Here is a 16,137-nt window from a genome sequence, read left to right as displayed (position 1 = left end):
TAATTTGGCCTCTAAGCGATGGGTGAGTCTAGAGATAGGTGCAACTGGCAAATTGACCCCCCCGGCCCCTTGGTCCTCTTTTTCAATTATGGACCCTATCTTATCACACCCTACGATAGGTGCCACTCTACAAGAACCTCGGAGAGTCCAACAACATCCAAAGATAGCTCCTGCGCCTTCCCCTCTTATCTCTATACTTGGCAACCCGGTTCCCCCCCCCGGGATGTACAAGTGCTAAGATATGTGGACTAGCCCAAATTGGAAAGATACGATTACTTGAAGTTTGGCAGCAGGGCCCTGTGTCCACCCATGGGGAGATCGCTGCATGGTCTGGATTAGATCTGGACCATTTGAGTATCTGTCAATTACGACATTTCCTCCTTTCAGTTGAACAAAGGAGCTATATACCAAGGGCCTTAATTCCTTTTGAATCTTTATGTAGAGCAGGGGATCCCCTCAAACATACTCCCTATATCCCTATTCTATTCAATCTTGGTGGAGGAACTGGAGGAACAACATCTGTCGTTTCTATCTCAATGGGAGCGGGAACTTGCAATTACTTTGACGAAAACACAAAAGAATAAGAACCTAAAACTAGTGCATAAATCTTCTATGGACTGCAAATACCAGGAGGTAGGATATAAAATATTAACTAGGTGGTACAGAGTCCCCGTGTTGATGCATAGGATGGGAGCAGATTGCTCAGATAGGTTTTGGCGTTGCGGGTCGGAGGCGGGTTCAATGCTCCACATTTTTTGGACTTGCCCCCTACTGCGACCCTTTTGGATTAAAGTTGCGGCAGTCATTAAGCAACTGACTGCAGTCGAGGTGGGAGACGATCCAGCGTATTGTCTCCTCCACCTCACGAGAAGTTCAATGCGCAGATATAAGATGTCCCTGACACTCCGACTTCTTAATGCTGCAAAGGCATGTATTCCAGCCATGTGGAGACAAACTCAGCCTCCGGGAAGTAGAATATGGTACTCAAAAGTTAATGAGATTTATAAGATGGAGGAGTTAACTGCCACTTTAACCGCTTGCCGACTGCGCACAGTATATTTACTGCGGCAGTCGGCCCCGGCCAGGCAGAGTGACGTAGGTCTACGTCGCTCGCCTGTCACTCCTTCCAGAGCCAATAGCGGGCGGGCGCGCGCCCGCCGAGGCGCGCGCCCGCCTCGGCTCGTTCACGGAGGAGTGCGGGAGTGTGACTGGCGGACCCGATGTCCGCCGGTCACACTACGATCGCCGCTACAGCGGGAGAAAGACAGAGCGGCTTGTGTAAACAAGCCACCTGTCAGTTCTCCCTGTGTAAAAGTGAAGATCAAACAGTTCTACTATGTAGAACTGTTGATCTTTGTTTTTACACTAGTAGCCATGTCCCTACACAGTTAGAATCACGCCCCTAGGACACACTTAACCCCTCCCTGTCCAATACTGTTAACCCCTTCCCTGCCAGTGTCATTTTTGCAGTAACAGTGCATATATATAGCACTGATTACTGCAGTAATGTCACTGGTACCCCCAAAAGTGTCAAAAATGTCAGTCAAGGGTCCGATCTGTCCGCCGCAATGTCGCAGTACCGCAAAAAAAATCGCAGATCGCCGCCATTACTCGTTAAAAAAAAAAACACCAAAAATGACAAAAATCTTTCCCTTTGTTAGTAAACGCGATAACTTTTGCGCAAACCAATCAAAATACGCTTTTTGCGATTTTTTTTACCAAACATAGGTAGCGTAAAACAAATTGGCCGAAAATTTTAAAAAATTTTGATTTTTACATTTTTTTTTGGGGGAATTTCATATAAAAAAAAGTGAAAAATATTGTTGTTTTTGCAAAAATTACGCTCTTTTTTTGTTTATAGCGCGTGATCAAAAAATCGCACAGGTGATCAAATACCACCAAAAGAAAGCTCTGTTTGTGGGAAAAAAAGGACGTGAAATTCGTTTAGGTACAGCGTCGCACGACCGCGCGATTGTCCGTTAAAGTCACGCAGTAAAAAATCGCAAAATAACCCCTGGTCTTTTAGCAGGAAAATCCTCCGGTGGTAAAGTGGTTAAAGAACTGGGAGGACCAGACTAGAGACCGATGGAGGCCCTGGTTGAATTTCTCTGGTACAGAGGCTTATCAGTTGGAGGTAATTTAATGTGGCTCCTTATGGAGTGCACTAGATTTTTGTATTGGGCTACCCTGGAGGCCCAATTTTGAACCGTTTTTTTTTTTTTTCTTTTTTACTTTGGGGTTAGACTATAATAGGCATTCTTCCAAGGCACAGAGATAGGCACGATAAGTGCCTTTCTAACTCGGATGACGATGATAGGAGACTTATTATGGGGAAAATTTTCTCTCCTTTTTTTTTTTTCTCTCTCTTCACTGATTTCTCACACCGTAATTAAATAAGGTTTTTTATCACTTAGGGAGTTGGTATTTTTGACATGTTGTATTAATTTTGAATTTGTATTTTAAATATTTCTTGACACGAGGAGGAAATTTACAATGTGTATCATACGGTTTGAACACTCTTTTTTTTTTTTCCCTATCACAATGTTTAATATTCACATTTTTTCACTGATCATGATGTGGGTTTTTATCCACATTTCTCCCTGACAAGAACAACTGTAGGACGACATTTAAAATATTGTAGGCAAACACTTATGGTGTAATTTTTTTTTTTCTCTTTCTTGATTTGTTTGTCTCCTTTTTCATGATCATTTCTGTATAAAGGGTAACTGTTCCATGGGAAATGTATATTTTGTTTTTTGTTATATTTTGATTGAAAAATTAATAAAAATGATTGAATTTAAAAAAAAAGAACTAGCCAACAATCACTTGTTATAAAAACAAAGCTACTGCCACTTAGGGATTCAGGGTGCAACCATATAGAGTTCAGCTTTAACTTTTTCGGATGACTACAGTAAATAATGACAGTTGTAACACTAAGTCAAAGCTTTAAAACTAGACGCAATCAATTTACATGGAACTAGATAACTCTTTTGAGTCCAAGAAGCAAAGAAAATGAAGATATGATTTTAATGTAATTGAAGTGTTTTAACTTTTGTTAAACTTTTTTTAAGGCTTTTTCTGATCTCGTGGTTCCTCAGGCTGTAGATTATGGGATTCACCAAAGGAGTTGCCACAATGTAGAAAAGAGACATAAATTTGTTTGTATTAGGTGATCTTTTATCAGACGGTGTCAAATAAATGGCCATCAAGCTCCCATAATATGTACACACAGTAGCCAGGTGAGAGCTACATGTAGAAAAGGCTTTCCTTCGTCCATTGGATGAAGAAAGGTGTACTACATTGAAGGAGATGAAGACATAGGTCACAATAATAAAGGCAAAAGGAACAAAGATATCTAACATTGACAGAGAAAGATCAATTAATATGAGTAAGGAAGTGTCTGAAGTAGACAGCTCTAGCACTGGACCGGAATCACAGAAGAAGTGATTAACGTTATTCTCACCACAAAAATGTAACTGATACACCAAAATAAATTCACTGGACTCAAAGACAACCACCATCCAAGACCAGACAACCATCTTAAGACAGATACGGAGCTCCATGATTGAATGATAACGCATTGGGTTACATATGGCCACATAACGATCATAGGACATAATTGCAATAAGCAAACATTGCACAATTCCAAAAATAGCGAAACAATGCATCTGGATCATACAGGCAGCAACAGATATTGTGATTCCATCTTTTATTATAGTTTCTAACATAATTGGGATAATGGTGGTGGTTATCACGAGGTCAGCTATTGCCAAGTGTTTGAGAAAGTAAAACATTGGGATTTTAAGATGGTCATTAATCGATATTAAAACAATAATAAAGAGGTTTCCATTTAATATCATTAAATAGGATACGAAAAACACAATGAACAGAAGAATTTTAAATCTATGGAGGTTTTGGAATCCAAGAAGCAAAAATTCAGCTACTTCAGTTTGGTTGTCTTCACACATGTCTTCAAGAAAGAGTCAACACAAGAACATAAAAATAATAGTTCAAACCTTTTAATGCAGTATCTAACAAGACAAAAGTTTAGTATCATGAAAGCCATTCATTAAATCATACAGTATAAAGTAGAGTCATACAACCTTTTTGTCTGGTTCTGATGGACCTTCATTGGCAGCTTTCTTTTTTTTTTTTTTTTTCCATAACAACTTTTATTGAGAAAAATGAAATGTACAAATACATGACTTCACACAGTGACCATCAGCATAATTTGAAGTAATTACAATAGGTAAAACAAGATGACAGTAGAGAGTTACATGTTGCCTTTTACAAAATAAAATTTGTCAATTCCACTGCTAAGAGGTGTGAGGTGGTAAGTGGGGTCCCCCAAGGCTCAGTCCTGGGACCAACCCTGTTCAATTTATTCATAAACAGCATTGAGGACGGGATCAGTAGTTCGTTATCAGTTTTTGCAGATGACACAAAATTGGGCAGGGCAATAACTACACAGCATGAAGCAGATATCCTACAGAATGACCTGGACAAAATAACGGAGTGGGCAACAACATGGCAAATGAGGTTTAATGTGGAGAAGTGTAAGGTTTTGCACTTGGGGACTAAAAACATAAAAGCACAATACACTTTAGGGGGGGAACCTTTGAGGGAATCAAAAATGGAGAAAGATCTGGGAGTCTTGGTAGAGGATAGACTAAGCAACAGCATGCAATGTCAAGCGGCAGCTGCCAAAGCCGGCAGAATATTAGCATGCATAAAGAAAGGGATGTATTCCAGAGATAAGACTATAATCCTTCCACTTTATAAAACTCTAGTCTGATTACATCTAGAGTATTCTGTCCAGTTCTGGTCGCCAGTCCTCAGAAGGGATGTGTTGGAGCTGGAGAGAGTCCAGAGAAGGGCAACTAAACTAATTAGGGGATTGGAGGACCTTAATTATGAAGAGCATCTGCAATCGCTTGATTTATTCTCCCTGGAGAAGAGACGCCTGAGAGGGGACATGATAGCAATTTATAAATACCTCAATGGTGATCTCAGCATAGAAAAAAAGCTATTCAGTTGAAAGGATTGCATGAGGACTCGAGGGCATACAATACGATTAGAGGAGAAACGTTTTAACCTCAGGCAACGTGGGGGGTTCTTTACTGTTAGGGCTACAAGATTGTGGAATTCTCTACCACAAGAGGTGGTTTCTGCGGGAAGTATGGGGGCTTTCAAAAGACTCTTAGACGTACATCTCAAGGATCAGACCATTCAGGGGTATGATAGATGATTACGGCCACACACATCTACACAGGTTGAACAAGATGGACTATTGTCTTTATTCAACCTCACCTACTATGTAACTATGTACTGTAACTATGTAATAATGAGTTTAAGAACCTTAGAACATAGTTGACAGGGATTGTCAGATTTGTCTTTTGGAAGTGTATGGAAGCTTAGATTGAGAAACCTGATCCATAAAGGAAGGACATTAACTAAACAGTGTGCTATAAATTCTCAAATTTGTATGTTTTATACCATGCGAGGTTCCTGATAAGGTAGAATGAAAGGCGTGAAGGCATTTCTCTTTCACTATGGTTAAGCATTTGATGGACTACAATCTCAAGTCTTATCTTAGACAAATATTGTGTGGGGATCCTGTAAGATCCTTCGGGGTGCTCTTCTTCCTGGTTACGTTTCACCTGACTGAGAGGTGGAACGCATGTGGGCGTGGTGACGCTGACGTTGTACGTGACGTCACTCTCGAGCGCCACTCATGGCGCCTATTTCAACTAGCGGTCTGCACGGACAGATTGTTCTTGCAACCGCTCATAGCAGACACCATACTGGACTCTATTGAGCTTACCCCGACCCTGCACCACTGTGCACTGACTCGACCGGAGCATTCGCTTATCAGCTGCTGCCAGTCTCCTCCTCTGCAACCCTGCTTGTTCCTGCCTGCACTGAATATTGCATCTACTGATAAGTACCCCACAGGGGACCCCCTTATCAACTCCACTGCTACTATTATTGCTTCTTGCTATCTGCATTACTGTGCCTAATTACTAGTTCCTGCATACCAAGACTATTACTACCTGCTACTTACATTGCTGTGCCTAATCACTACCTCCTGTATACTGAGACTATTGATATCTCTTACCTGCATTACTGTGCCTAATTACCAGTTCCTGCATACCAAGACTATTGCTACCTGCTACTTGCATTGCTGTGCCTAATACTACCTCCTGTATACCTAAACCATTGATACTCACTATCTACTCTGCTGTGCCTAACTATCAGTTCCTGTATTCAATCATTAATATCTGCATTTCACACTGCTGCATACTACTGCTTTGCTAAGAGCATCACTGCCTTGCACATTCAGGAACACTCTGAACCACTGTGATGAGTAAGGAGAGTTAAGTCAGGTGACATATTCTCTACAATACTACTGAGTGGTTTTCTGCAGCTGAAGATCCAATTCCTCATTAAGTAAAACCAGAGCGTTACAGGTCCTCATTTTTCAGTCATTTACTCATGATATTTTATAATTAAGAGGGCGAGCGTATGGATTGTAATGGCATTGGATACCTGCCCTCACAACCCTTGTGTAGGGGGGGGGGGAGGGTCCAACCCCATGCTATCTGTTCCTGGAGAGTGGTAGAAAAAGTTCTTGTGGGTGTGTCAGGGAAGTAGCCTTAGCTTTGATTTACGCATGTTGAGGAGGGGCTGAGGCCAAGATGTCCTTGTACTGTATAGTCGTTCGGAATTGTAGCCAGCATGCCTATGTGTTGTAGAATTTGATTGGGGTATATTTTGCGATGTGTATCAACTCTTCCATGTCTGCAATTTTATTTACCCTTTTAATCCAGTCTTCTAAAGATGGTACACTTTCAGAGTTCCAAAGTGGAGGGATACAGAGTTTAGCAGCATTAAGCAGATGGATAGGGACGGTCTTTCTGTATTGGGAAAGTGGCATATTTGAATGGTGAAGTAAGAACTGGGCTGGGGGCAGCTTTCAATCTCTGCAACACTAATGACTTTTCTTATATCATAACAGCAAGAGGTGATCGTGAAGGCATTGAAGGAACAAAGTCACCCAGTGTACGGGACAAAGAGGGGAAACTGTGTCCCCATCCTGGAGATGAGGATGAGAACAATAGGGGCATGTGCAAAAATGTATGTAATGTCTGTGACATGCAATGATATAGTACCAATGTTTGTGTTACACTTCAGTGATTTGAAGAGTTTAAAATTGGACAGTTGGTGGTGTCACTGGATAGAAAAAAAGTCCCTGAATCGGTGGTGTCACTGGAAGGAAAAACATTTCACTAAGTCTGTGGTATCATTGAAAGAATAAAATGTCCCTGCATCTGTGGTGTGACCAGAAGGAAAAAATGCCCCCTTACCTATGGGGTGAAGCTCGGGAGTATATATCGCACAAACACAGGGATTAGCAGTGCATATATTGAAGGGTACAGGGCTCTGGAGTGTGTATCATGCAGGTCTCCAAAGTGTGTATCACATAGAGTGTAGGGATGGGTATCGTACTGGGCTCAAGGCTCAAAAGTGTGTATTGTTCAGGGTGCAGGGATGGGTATCCCACAGCAAACAGGGCTCAGGAGTGGGTAACAGACCAATACAGAGTACTAGCTGCAATTCCCCAGTACAGAACTCTATTATAGCTGTTAAAAGATCTAAGTGGCATCATGCCACTGCAGCTGCACTAGCCCCTAAGCATTCCCACTTATGCCAATTGGCAAAATGGATTTTGCGTACGTGCCTGTGCATAAAAAGAAGGGAGATCCACCTGCAGGGGCAGCCCTCTGGATATATCAACTCATCCACCACGCATACATTGTCCCCGGTGTATCATGTTCATATGCTCACAGCAATGACCATATTGTATTGCATTTTTTATAAATATTTTTTATATATTGATTTCTTTACTTGTGATGTTGCTGAAACGTGCTGTCCCCTGCTGCACAGTATTTACATCTGCCCAGTTACCTTTATTATACTTGTTGTCATATTTCCCCCATTTATGGATTTTCTGACACTTGTAGTCCCATGATGCCCACTTTGCATCCCATATGAATGTCTACCCTCAGCCTAAATATGGTAATTTAATTTATCTATGTTCTTCTTCTTGCAGTTCTGTCCCAGTCAGTGTTTATGTCTTGCGTATCTTTAAATTTACTGCAGCACGTTTTTTACTTTTTTTTTTTACTGTATTTTATTCCATTGCATACTGTCTGCCATGTAATGATCTGGCAGTCATTATCAGTCCTGCCCACCCCTTGCCCATTTTTCCCACCCTCTTTCCCTTGTATCACTCCATTGGTTTAAAGAAGGAGCGACTGGGCATGCTCAGAAACATGACCCGCCCACTCTGATCTCACTTCGTGTTGCCTGTATTCTATTCTGGCCCTGACAGCATGGCTCTCCATCTTGGATCAGATACACAGTGTTTCCCACCTCTGGTCGGCTGGAACTTCCACCTGCAGCTGTCTTTACTCCCTGGAGGCATCCCGCTGGACCGTATGGATTAACCACTTGCCGACTGCCGCAAGTACATATACTGCGGCGGTCAGCCCCTCACAGGCAAAGTGACGTATGGGTACGCCACTAGGCTGTGAGGCTCTGGGGAGCGAGCGTGCGCCGCCAGAGGCGCACTCCCGCTCAGTCACGGACCCCCCCGCGTGTGTGCCCGGCAGACCCAATGTCCACCGGGCACTTAAGATCGTCCGTGACACCGGGAGAAAGGCAGGTGGCTGATGTAAACAAGCCACCTGTCATTCTCCCCTGTGTAAGAACAGTGATCATACGGTTCTACTATGTAGGACCGTTGATCACTGTTCCTACACCTCAAGCCACAGACAATCACAGTAAGAAACACGCCCCTAGGGACACACACCACCCCTCCCTCTCAAATAAAGTTAACCCCTTCACTGCCAGTGTAATTTTACAGTAACAGTGCATATGTATAGCACTGATTACTGTAGTAATGTCATTGGTAACCCCAAAAGTGTCAAAAATGTCAGTCAAGGGTCCGATCTGTTCGCCGCAATGTCGCAGTCCCGCAAAATAATCGCAGATCGCCGCCATTACGCGTTAAAAAAAAACAACAAAAATGACAAAAATCTTTCCCTTAGTTAGTAAATGCAATAACTTTTGCGCAAACCGATCAAAATACGCTTTTTGCGATATTTTTTACCAAAAATATGTAGCATAAAACAAATTGGCCTAAAATGTTAAACATTTTTGATTTTTACATTTTTTTTTTTGGGGGGGAATTTCATATAAAAAAATTTGAAAAATATTGTTATTTTTGCAAAATTGACGCTTTTTTTGTTTATAGCGCATGATCAAAAAATTGCACAGGTGATCAAATACCTCCAAAAGAAAGCACTGTTTGTGGGAAAAAAAGGACATCAAATTTGTTTAGGTACAGCGTCGCATGACCGCGCAATTGTCCGTTAAAGTCACACAGTGCCGAATCGCAAAATACCCCCTGGTCAGGAAGGGGGTAAAATCTTCCGGGGCTTAAGTGGTTAATCAATATGCCTGTTTTTCATTTTCATCTTGTACGTGTGTTTAACCCTTCATTGTCATTAAAGTGTTTTATTACTACACTTAGAAGCGCCTTATTCTCTGCTTTGTTTTTCCTATAGAGTGTGCTTCCCTCTTCTGAAGTGCTGCTGTGGTGCATTAATCACATTTCAAGAGCTAGTCATGTACTGTTTGTTAAAGTTTCCTTATTATCCAGAACGCCCTGCTCTCCACACTCCTACTGACACAGGAGGTCACTGCTTAGTATGGGCATCATTCAGAGAATACTTTGCATTTTTTTCAATTAATGTAACGTGTCCTCTTAATGGAGATTGTGACATCACCACCCCACCTCTCCATCATCCGATTAGAGAGTATGTGATTTCATTGATAAAATGTAGTGTGTTCACTGAGTGGCATCTGTGCTGAGCAAGCAGCCTCCTGTGATCACAATGCAGCAGGTCAGCCACTCAGTATGGGACTCAGAAGCTGGTGGAGATCATTGGAGTAGCAGTGCCAGCTACTATGATTCACAGAGATGCCACAGGACTCAGAAGCTGGTGGAGATCATTGGAGTAGCAGTGCCTGCTACTATGATTCACAGTGATGCCACAGGTGCATACATACTGATCCGATCTGGACCAATGTCACTATGTTGTATGTGTAGCCCTTTACTGCTGGGGTTATGAGAAAGGGTCCACCCCAAACAGGAGATCATCCTAACCTGAAGCTAAATAAGAGAAACGGAGCAATTGTGAAGTGGAAAAGTGGGTTTGATAATAAGGTTGGCAATGTCTCCACCCAGGACAGGGATTTCTGTGAGCAGAGGGGGCTCCCTTCCTGGGAAATTAACCAATAATCTAATTGAAGTTATTAAAAGAGTAGGGAACTACATTCGTAACAATAACATTAACCATAAGACCAGTATCTCACAAAAGTGAGTACACCCCTCACATTTTTGTAAATATTTTATTCTATCTTTTCATGTGACAACACTGAAGAAATGACACTTTGCTACAATGTAAAGTAGTGAGTGTACAGCTTGTATAACAGTGTAAATTTGCTGTCCCCTCAAAATAACTCAACACACAGCCATTAATGTCTAAACCACTGGCAACAAAAGTGAGTACACCCCTAAGTGAAAATGTCCAAATTTGACCAATTAGCCATTTTCCCTCCCCGGTGTCATGTGCCTCATTAACGTTACAAGGTCTCAGGTGTAAATGGGGAGCAGGTGTGTTAAATTTGGTGTTCTCTCTCTCACTCTCTCATACTGGTCACTGGAAGTTCAACATGGACCCTCGTGGCAAAGAACTCTCTGAGGATCTGAAAAAAAGAACTGTTGCTCTACATAAAGATGGCCTAGGCTATAAGAAGTTTGCCAAGACCCCGAAACTGAGCTACAGCGCTGTGGCCAAGACCAAACAGTGGTTTAACAGGACAGGTTCCACTCAGAACAGGCCTCACCATGGTTGACCAAAGAAGTTGAGTGCATGTGCTCAGCGTCATATCCAGAGGATGTCTTTGGAAAATAGATGTATGAGTGCTGCAAGCATTGCTGCAGAGGTTGAAGGGGTGGGGGGGGGGGTCAGCCTGTCAGTGCTCAGACCATACGCCGCACACTGCATCAAATTGGTCTGCATGGCAGTCGTCCCAGAAGGAAGCCTCTTCTAAAGATGATGCACAAGAAAGCCTGCAAACAGTTTGCTGAAGACAAGCAGACTAAGGACATGGATTAAAGGAACCATGTCCTGTGGTCTGATGAGATCAAGATGAACTTATTTGGTTCAGATGGTGTCAAGCGTGTGTGGCGGCAACCAGGTAAGGAGTACAAAGACAAGTGTGTCTTGCCTACAGTGAAGCATGGTGGTGGGAGTGTCATGGTCTGGGGCTGCATGAGTGCTGCCAGCACTGGGGAGCTACAGTTCATTGAGGGAACCATGAATGCCAACATGTACTGTGACATACTGAAGCAGAGCATGATCCCCTCCCTTCAGAGACTGGGCCACAGGACAGCATTCCAAAATGATTTTGACCCCAAACACCTCCAAGACAACCTCTGCCTTGCTAAAGAAGCATAGGGTAAAGGTGATGGACTGGCCAAGCATGTCTCCAGACCTAAACCCTATTGAGCATCCGTGGGGCATCCTCAAATGGAAGGTGGGGGAGCGCAAGATCTCTAACATCCACCAGCTCTTTGATGTCGCCATGGAGGAGTTGAAGAGGACTCCAGTGGCAACCTGTGAAGCTCTGGTGAACTCCATGCCCAAGAGGGTTAAGGCAGTGCTGGAAAAAAAATGGTGGCCACAAAAAATATTGAGACTTTGGTCCCAATTGGGATGTTTTCACTTGGGGATGTACTCACTTTTGTTTGCCAGTGGTTTAGACATTAACGGCTGTGTGTTGAGTTATTTTGAGGGGACAGCAAATTTACACTGTTATACAAGCTGTACACTCACTACTTTACATTTTAGCAAAGTGTAATTTCTTCAGTGTTGTCACATGTAAAGATAGAATAAAATATTTACAAAAATGTGAGGTGAGATACTGTATATCCTATACATAAGGAGAAGTGTGCAATTAATCATCATGGTCAAGGCAATCAAGACTGCCCATAGGCAATATATAGAATAGAACAAAGTAAGAATTTCTGCACTTAAAATGAAATAAAAAATAAAAAAAAAATCTTACAAATAATGCATTATGCATATCATTGAATAAAAATGTCTATCTTATTCCATCAGTCTTCCCTACAACACTGATATTGCTTCATATGTGAAAAACATATTCCAAGCATTTTACACAATTGTATTAGTATGTAAGTGTGTTGAGTTAATAGAAGCTGAAGGATCTAATGGTCATGTGTATCTGTTATGATAATAGAGGAACAGGGTTGAATTAGACTTAAATTGAGGTACTCTGAGCTGCATAGGTATGATGGGATCTCAGCAGTCTGATATCACATCTACTCCTTGCGTTGATTTTTGAAGGTCTTCTGCTCACAGCAAATGTTCAGGCTCTTTTTTATGTAATTTGGTATTTCCTTGAGGATTTGTCTTGTATGAATATTATTATCATTACCCCAGGTGTTGCAAAAATTGTCAGGTGAGTACTTTAGTTCTAATTATCATGCCAAGAACAAAATAAATAACAGACTGTATTTGTAAAGTCTGTGGGGACTACTCAGCCTACTAGGAATTTAATTGAATTATTTTATTTTTCATAATCCAATCGCATGATTAAAGTATCTTTAAATTATACATTTAGATTGGTCCCAGTAAATTATTGTAACATATACTGTCTTGTTCAATATTTTATTGATGTTAGCAAAGGGAAATACTCTTGGAGTTTTGGAATACATAGAGCAATGGTAGTTAAATATAAATTTGTAATACTCTGGTATTTTGGTACAGGTTGGGATTTCTCTGTGGTCAGGAGTGATGTCAATGAAATATAATATCGTCATATTTAAATATTAAATATTAAAATGCCCACATGACTTCTTCAGGGTATGCCTAATCCTGAAGAAGTCATGTGGACAAGCGATGCAACGCGTCGGGCGGAGCTGGGTGACTTTACTTCTGGTCCAGAGCAGAAACCGGAAATTGAGTATATTGTAAAGCTGTGTGAGAGTCTATGACTCTGTTTTATATGTATGAGATTTTATGGAATTTGAGGATTAAATAAGAATGTACTACACTATGGAAAGTTTTCTCTTTTTGAGTACAATTTTCAGTTATGGTAAGCAGGATGCCTATCAGTTAAAGGGACCTGTCTCTTGTTTTAAGTGGGGCACAGGAGCCTCTTACTAGTGAAGGAGCAACCAGACATACTGGATTGAGTGCATAAAGACCCTAAAATATATATAGGTTAGACACTAAATTCAAAGAAATCTCTTTTTTTTTTTTTTCAATAGTTTTTTCAATAATTGGCTCTCTATGAAAAAGGACAATTTTTAAAAACTTTTTTTTGTGTGATTAATAGTCCCTGGGTCATGACCCAGAACCCTAGGCACTTTTTAGGGGCATTTATTGGGTATTAGGGCTTCAAAATTGTGTTTTTTGATTACCGACGTTCGGGTCCAATTGATTTCAATGGGGTTCTGGAATCCGGACCCAAACTTTCGGGAAGTTCAGTTGTTCTGGTCGAACCAAACTTTTCAAAAGTTCGATTCATTCCTACAGGGCAGTATAAACCCCCCCAAACTACCACTTTTTGGAAAGTAGACATCCTAAGGAATGTCCTGAGAGGCATGTTGAGCTCATTGCATTTTACATTTTTTCAATTCCCTCCAGCTATCCACCAATCCCATTTGATTGATCAGTTTAGCAATTTGCGAGCTACGTTTGGGTGGTTTAACTATTTGGGAGCCCAGTGGCTTGGATTTGTCCAAGCCATAATCAAAAGCTGTATTGGAATCCCCCCCGAAGATAACGCGTCCCTCTAGATGCGGAAGAAGCCGGCTAAACATAGTCTGGAAGAAGTGGGTTTGATTCCGGTTAAGCGCGTAATATGAGATAAAGGAGTACAATTGTTCTTCTATGGTCCCCTTAACTAGGATAAATCGACCCTCAGGATCCCGGTGCTCGGTGTGGAGGTTGAAGATGCAAGACTTGGCAAAAAGGATCGCTACTCCTCGCTTTTTGTCCTCTGCGCTAGCAAGAAAAAAAGTGGGATACTTAGCGTGTGGGAAAGATGGACAGTACGATCGAGAAAAATTAGTCTCCTGGATCATTAAGACCTTGATCCCCCTGCGATAAAAGTCCTGAAAAGCCTTCCTTTGCTTTATGGGAGAGTTGAGACCCTGGGCATTGTGGGATGCTATTTTAAGGTATGGAGCTGTATTCTTAGAAAGAGCCATGAAGCAGGTTATGTGGATGCATCTGATAAATCGTGTCACTCACCCAGCTCCGAAACAAGGTACCTGAAGCGTTTGGACGCCACTGCGTGAGGATCCCAGTTGGTTCAGACGTGATAAGCATTGTCCTCCTGGAGACCAGCTGTGGAAAAAGAAGGGAAGAAATGAGAAAAAGGAGAAAAAGAACAAGTAGCAATAGAGAATAAGGAAGAGCTCGTGGACCTGCATCCAAAAAGGACATCCAATGTCGGATTGAGGTCCACCACAATCTGACAAGGTTGAGTACAGGGTTCCAGCCCCCCAACAGGGGGGACTGGAGGTAGTCACCCGAGAAAATCGTAATCTTCCCGCGTGACTGGTGGAGGCGTCATCCGACCACTCCGGCAGGGCTCCCGCCCATAGTAGAATGCTGTGACAATAAAACAAACAAAATCAGCCAAGCAAACTGGTTAATGGCCCTGGAAAATGAATGGCCCTCCGGGGCTCCACCACCAGGCAATAACCAGGCCGGAAGAACCCACGAGGGCATCGCTAAAGTCCGCCTCAGAGTCCATGAGTCAGCAACTAGTCATTGGGCAGCCTGTGGAACACTCCAGGCAGGGACCCACCATCTGAGGGGGGGCCCGCCCAAGGGGCTGAGGCCAAAGTAGTATGCCCCATAAAATACTAAAACTTGAAAAAAAACAAGAAAAAAAAACAAAAAAGCAAACATTCATCTTTAAATGACTGAAGACCAGTCCAACAGGGGCTTGTCTGAAGAAAGCTATGGTGTTCCATAAACATCAATCAGGGGTAAGGAGGACAAATTCAAGAGGAGTGACTCCACAAGTGTGGGAGAACTTGCTTGAAGCTTCCACGATGGTAATCAGGGAGGTTTGCCGTCCTTAGAGCGCTTGAACTTGGATCCATGCCAAAGGGGAGCATTGGGGCTTGATGGGTTGGGGCGTTTTGCTGAGCTTGAGCTGGTGGAAGAGGCTGTGTGATCTGGGGGTTGTGGTAGTAGTTGCAGATGGGTAAGTAACCTTTCTCCCTCCGAGAAGCTAGAAAAGGCATAAGTCTTATTCCTGTAGGTAAATTTGAGAGCGAAGGGGAATGCCCACCAATATTTAAGCTCTTTTTGGGACAGGATGGACAGAAGCGGCTTTAAAGATCTCATGCGTTGTATTGTAGCTGGTGCAAGATCAGTGAAAATCTGGACCGCATGACCTTGACAGGTGAGATTTTGGATCTTCCTGGCTCTGCTAACGATTTCTTCTTTTACAGAGAAGAAGTGGGGCTTAACAACAATGTTGCATGGATTGCCATCCCGCCATGGGGGTCCCAGTGCCCTGTGAGCTCTGTCAAGTTCCAGTTTGTGCGAGGGGATATCAGGTATAAGATCAGTAATGAGCCCCTGCACAGCGAAATGCACGTCTGAGACTGATTCTGGCAGGCCCCGCAGCCTAAAATTGTATCTACGGGACCTGTTCTCAAGGTCCTCCACTTTGAGGAGAGCTGAATCCAATTGATCTTGAAGTGTCTGTATAAGGGTTGTGTGTTGATTTGTTTTGGCCACAGTCATATCAATCTTATTTTCCATCGCTTCCATCCTATCCCCTATGTTCTGAAAATCAATTTTCAAATTAGTGGTTATCCTGTCTGCAATCTGGGATATACCCCTCTCCATCATTGCAGACATTTTGATTAGAAGGTCTTCATGCTCAGAATGAGGAATTCCCCCAGATCCCTCTTTGACTGCAGATCTTGTGGGAGCTAATAGTGAAACACTA

General features: G+C 42.4%; 1 protein-coding gene across 1 annotated transcript; it reads right to left on the bottom strand.

The window, feature by feature from the left end:
• Positions 1 to 3,026: 3,026 nt before the first annotated feature.
• Positions 3,027 to 3,968, bottom strand: LOC309552141 (olfactory receptor 10A7-like; the record flags this gene model as incomplete). Its single annotated transcript, XM_082252956.1, has 1 exon — positions 3,027 to 3,968. The coding sequence occupies one exon, from the start codon at positions 3,966 to 3,968 to the stop codon at positions 3,027 to 3,029; it is 942 nt and encodes a 313-aa protein (XP_082109082.1).
• Between the last annotated feature and the right edge of the window lie 12,169 nt (positions 3,969 to 16,137).

Source organism: Pelophylax lessonae (assembly GCF_965119305.1).
Source record: "Pelophylax lessonae genome assembly, chromosome: 4".
Lineage (NCBI taxonomy): Eukaryota > Metazoa > Chordata > Amphibia > Anura > Ranidae > Pelophylax > Pelophylax lessonae.
The sequence above is the reverse complement of the archived record's forward strand: the minus strand, read 5'-3'. Positions and strand labels throughout refer to the sequence as shown.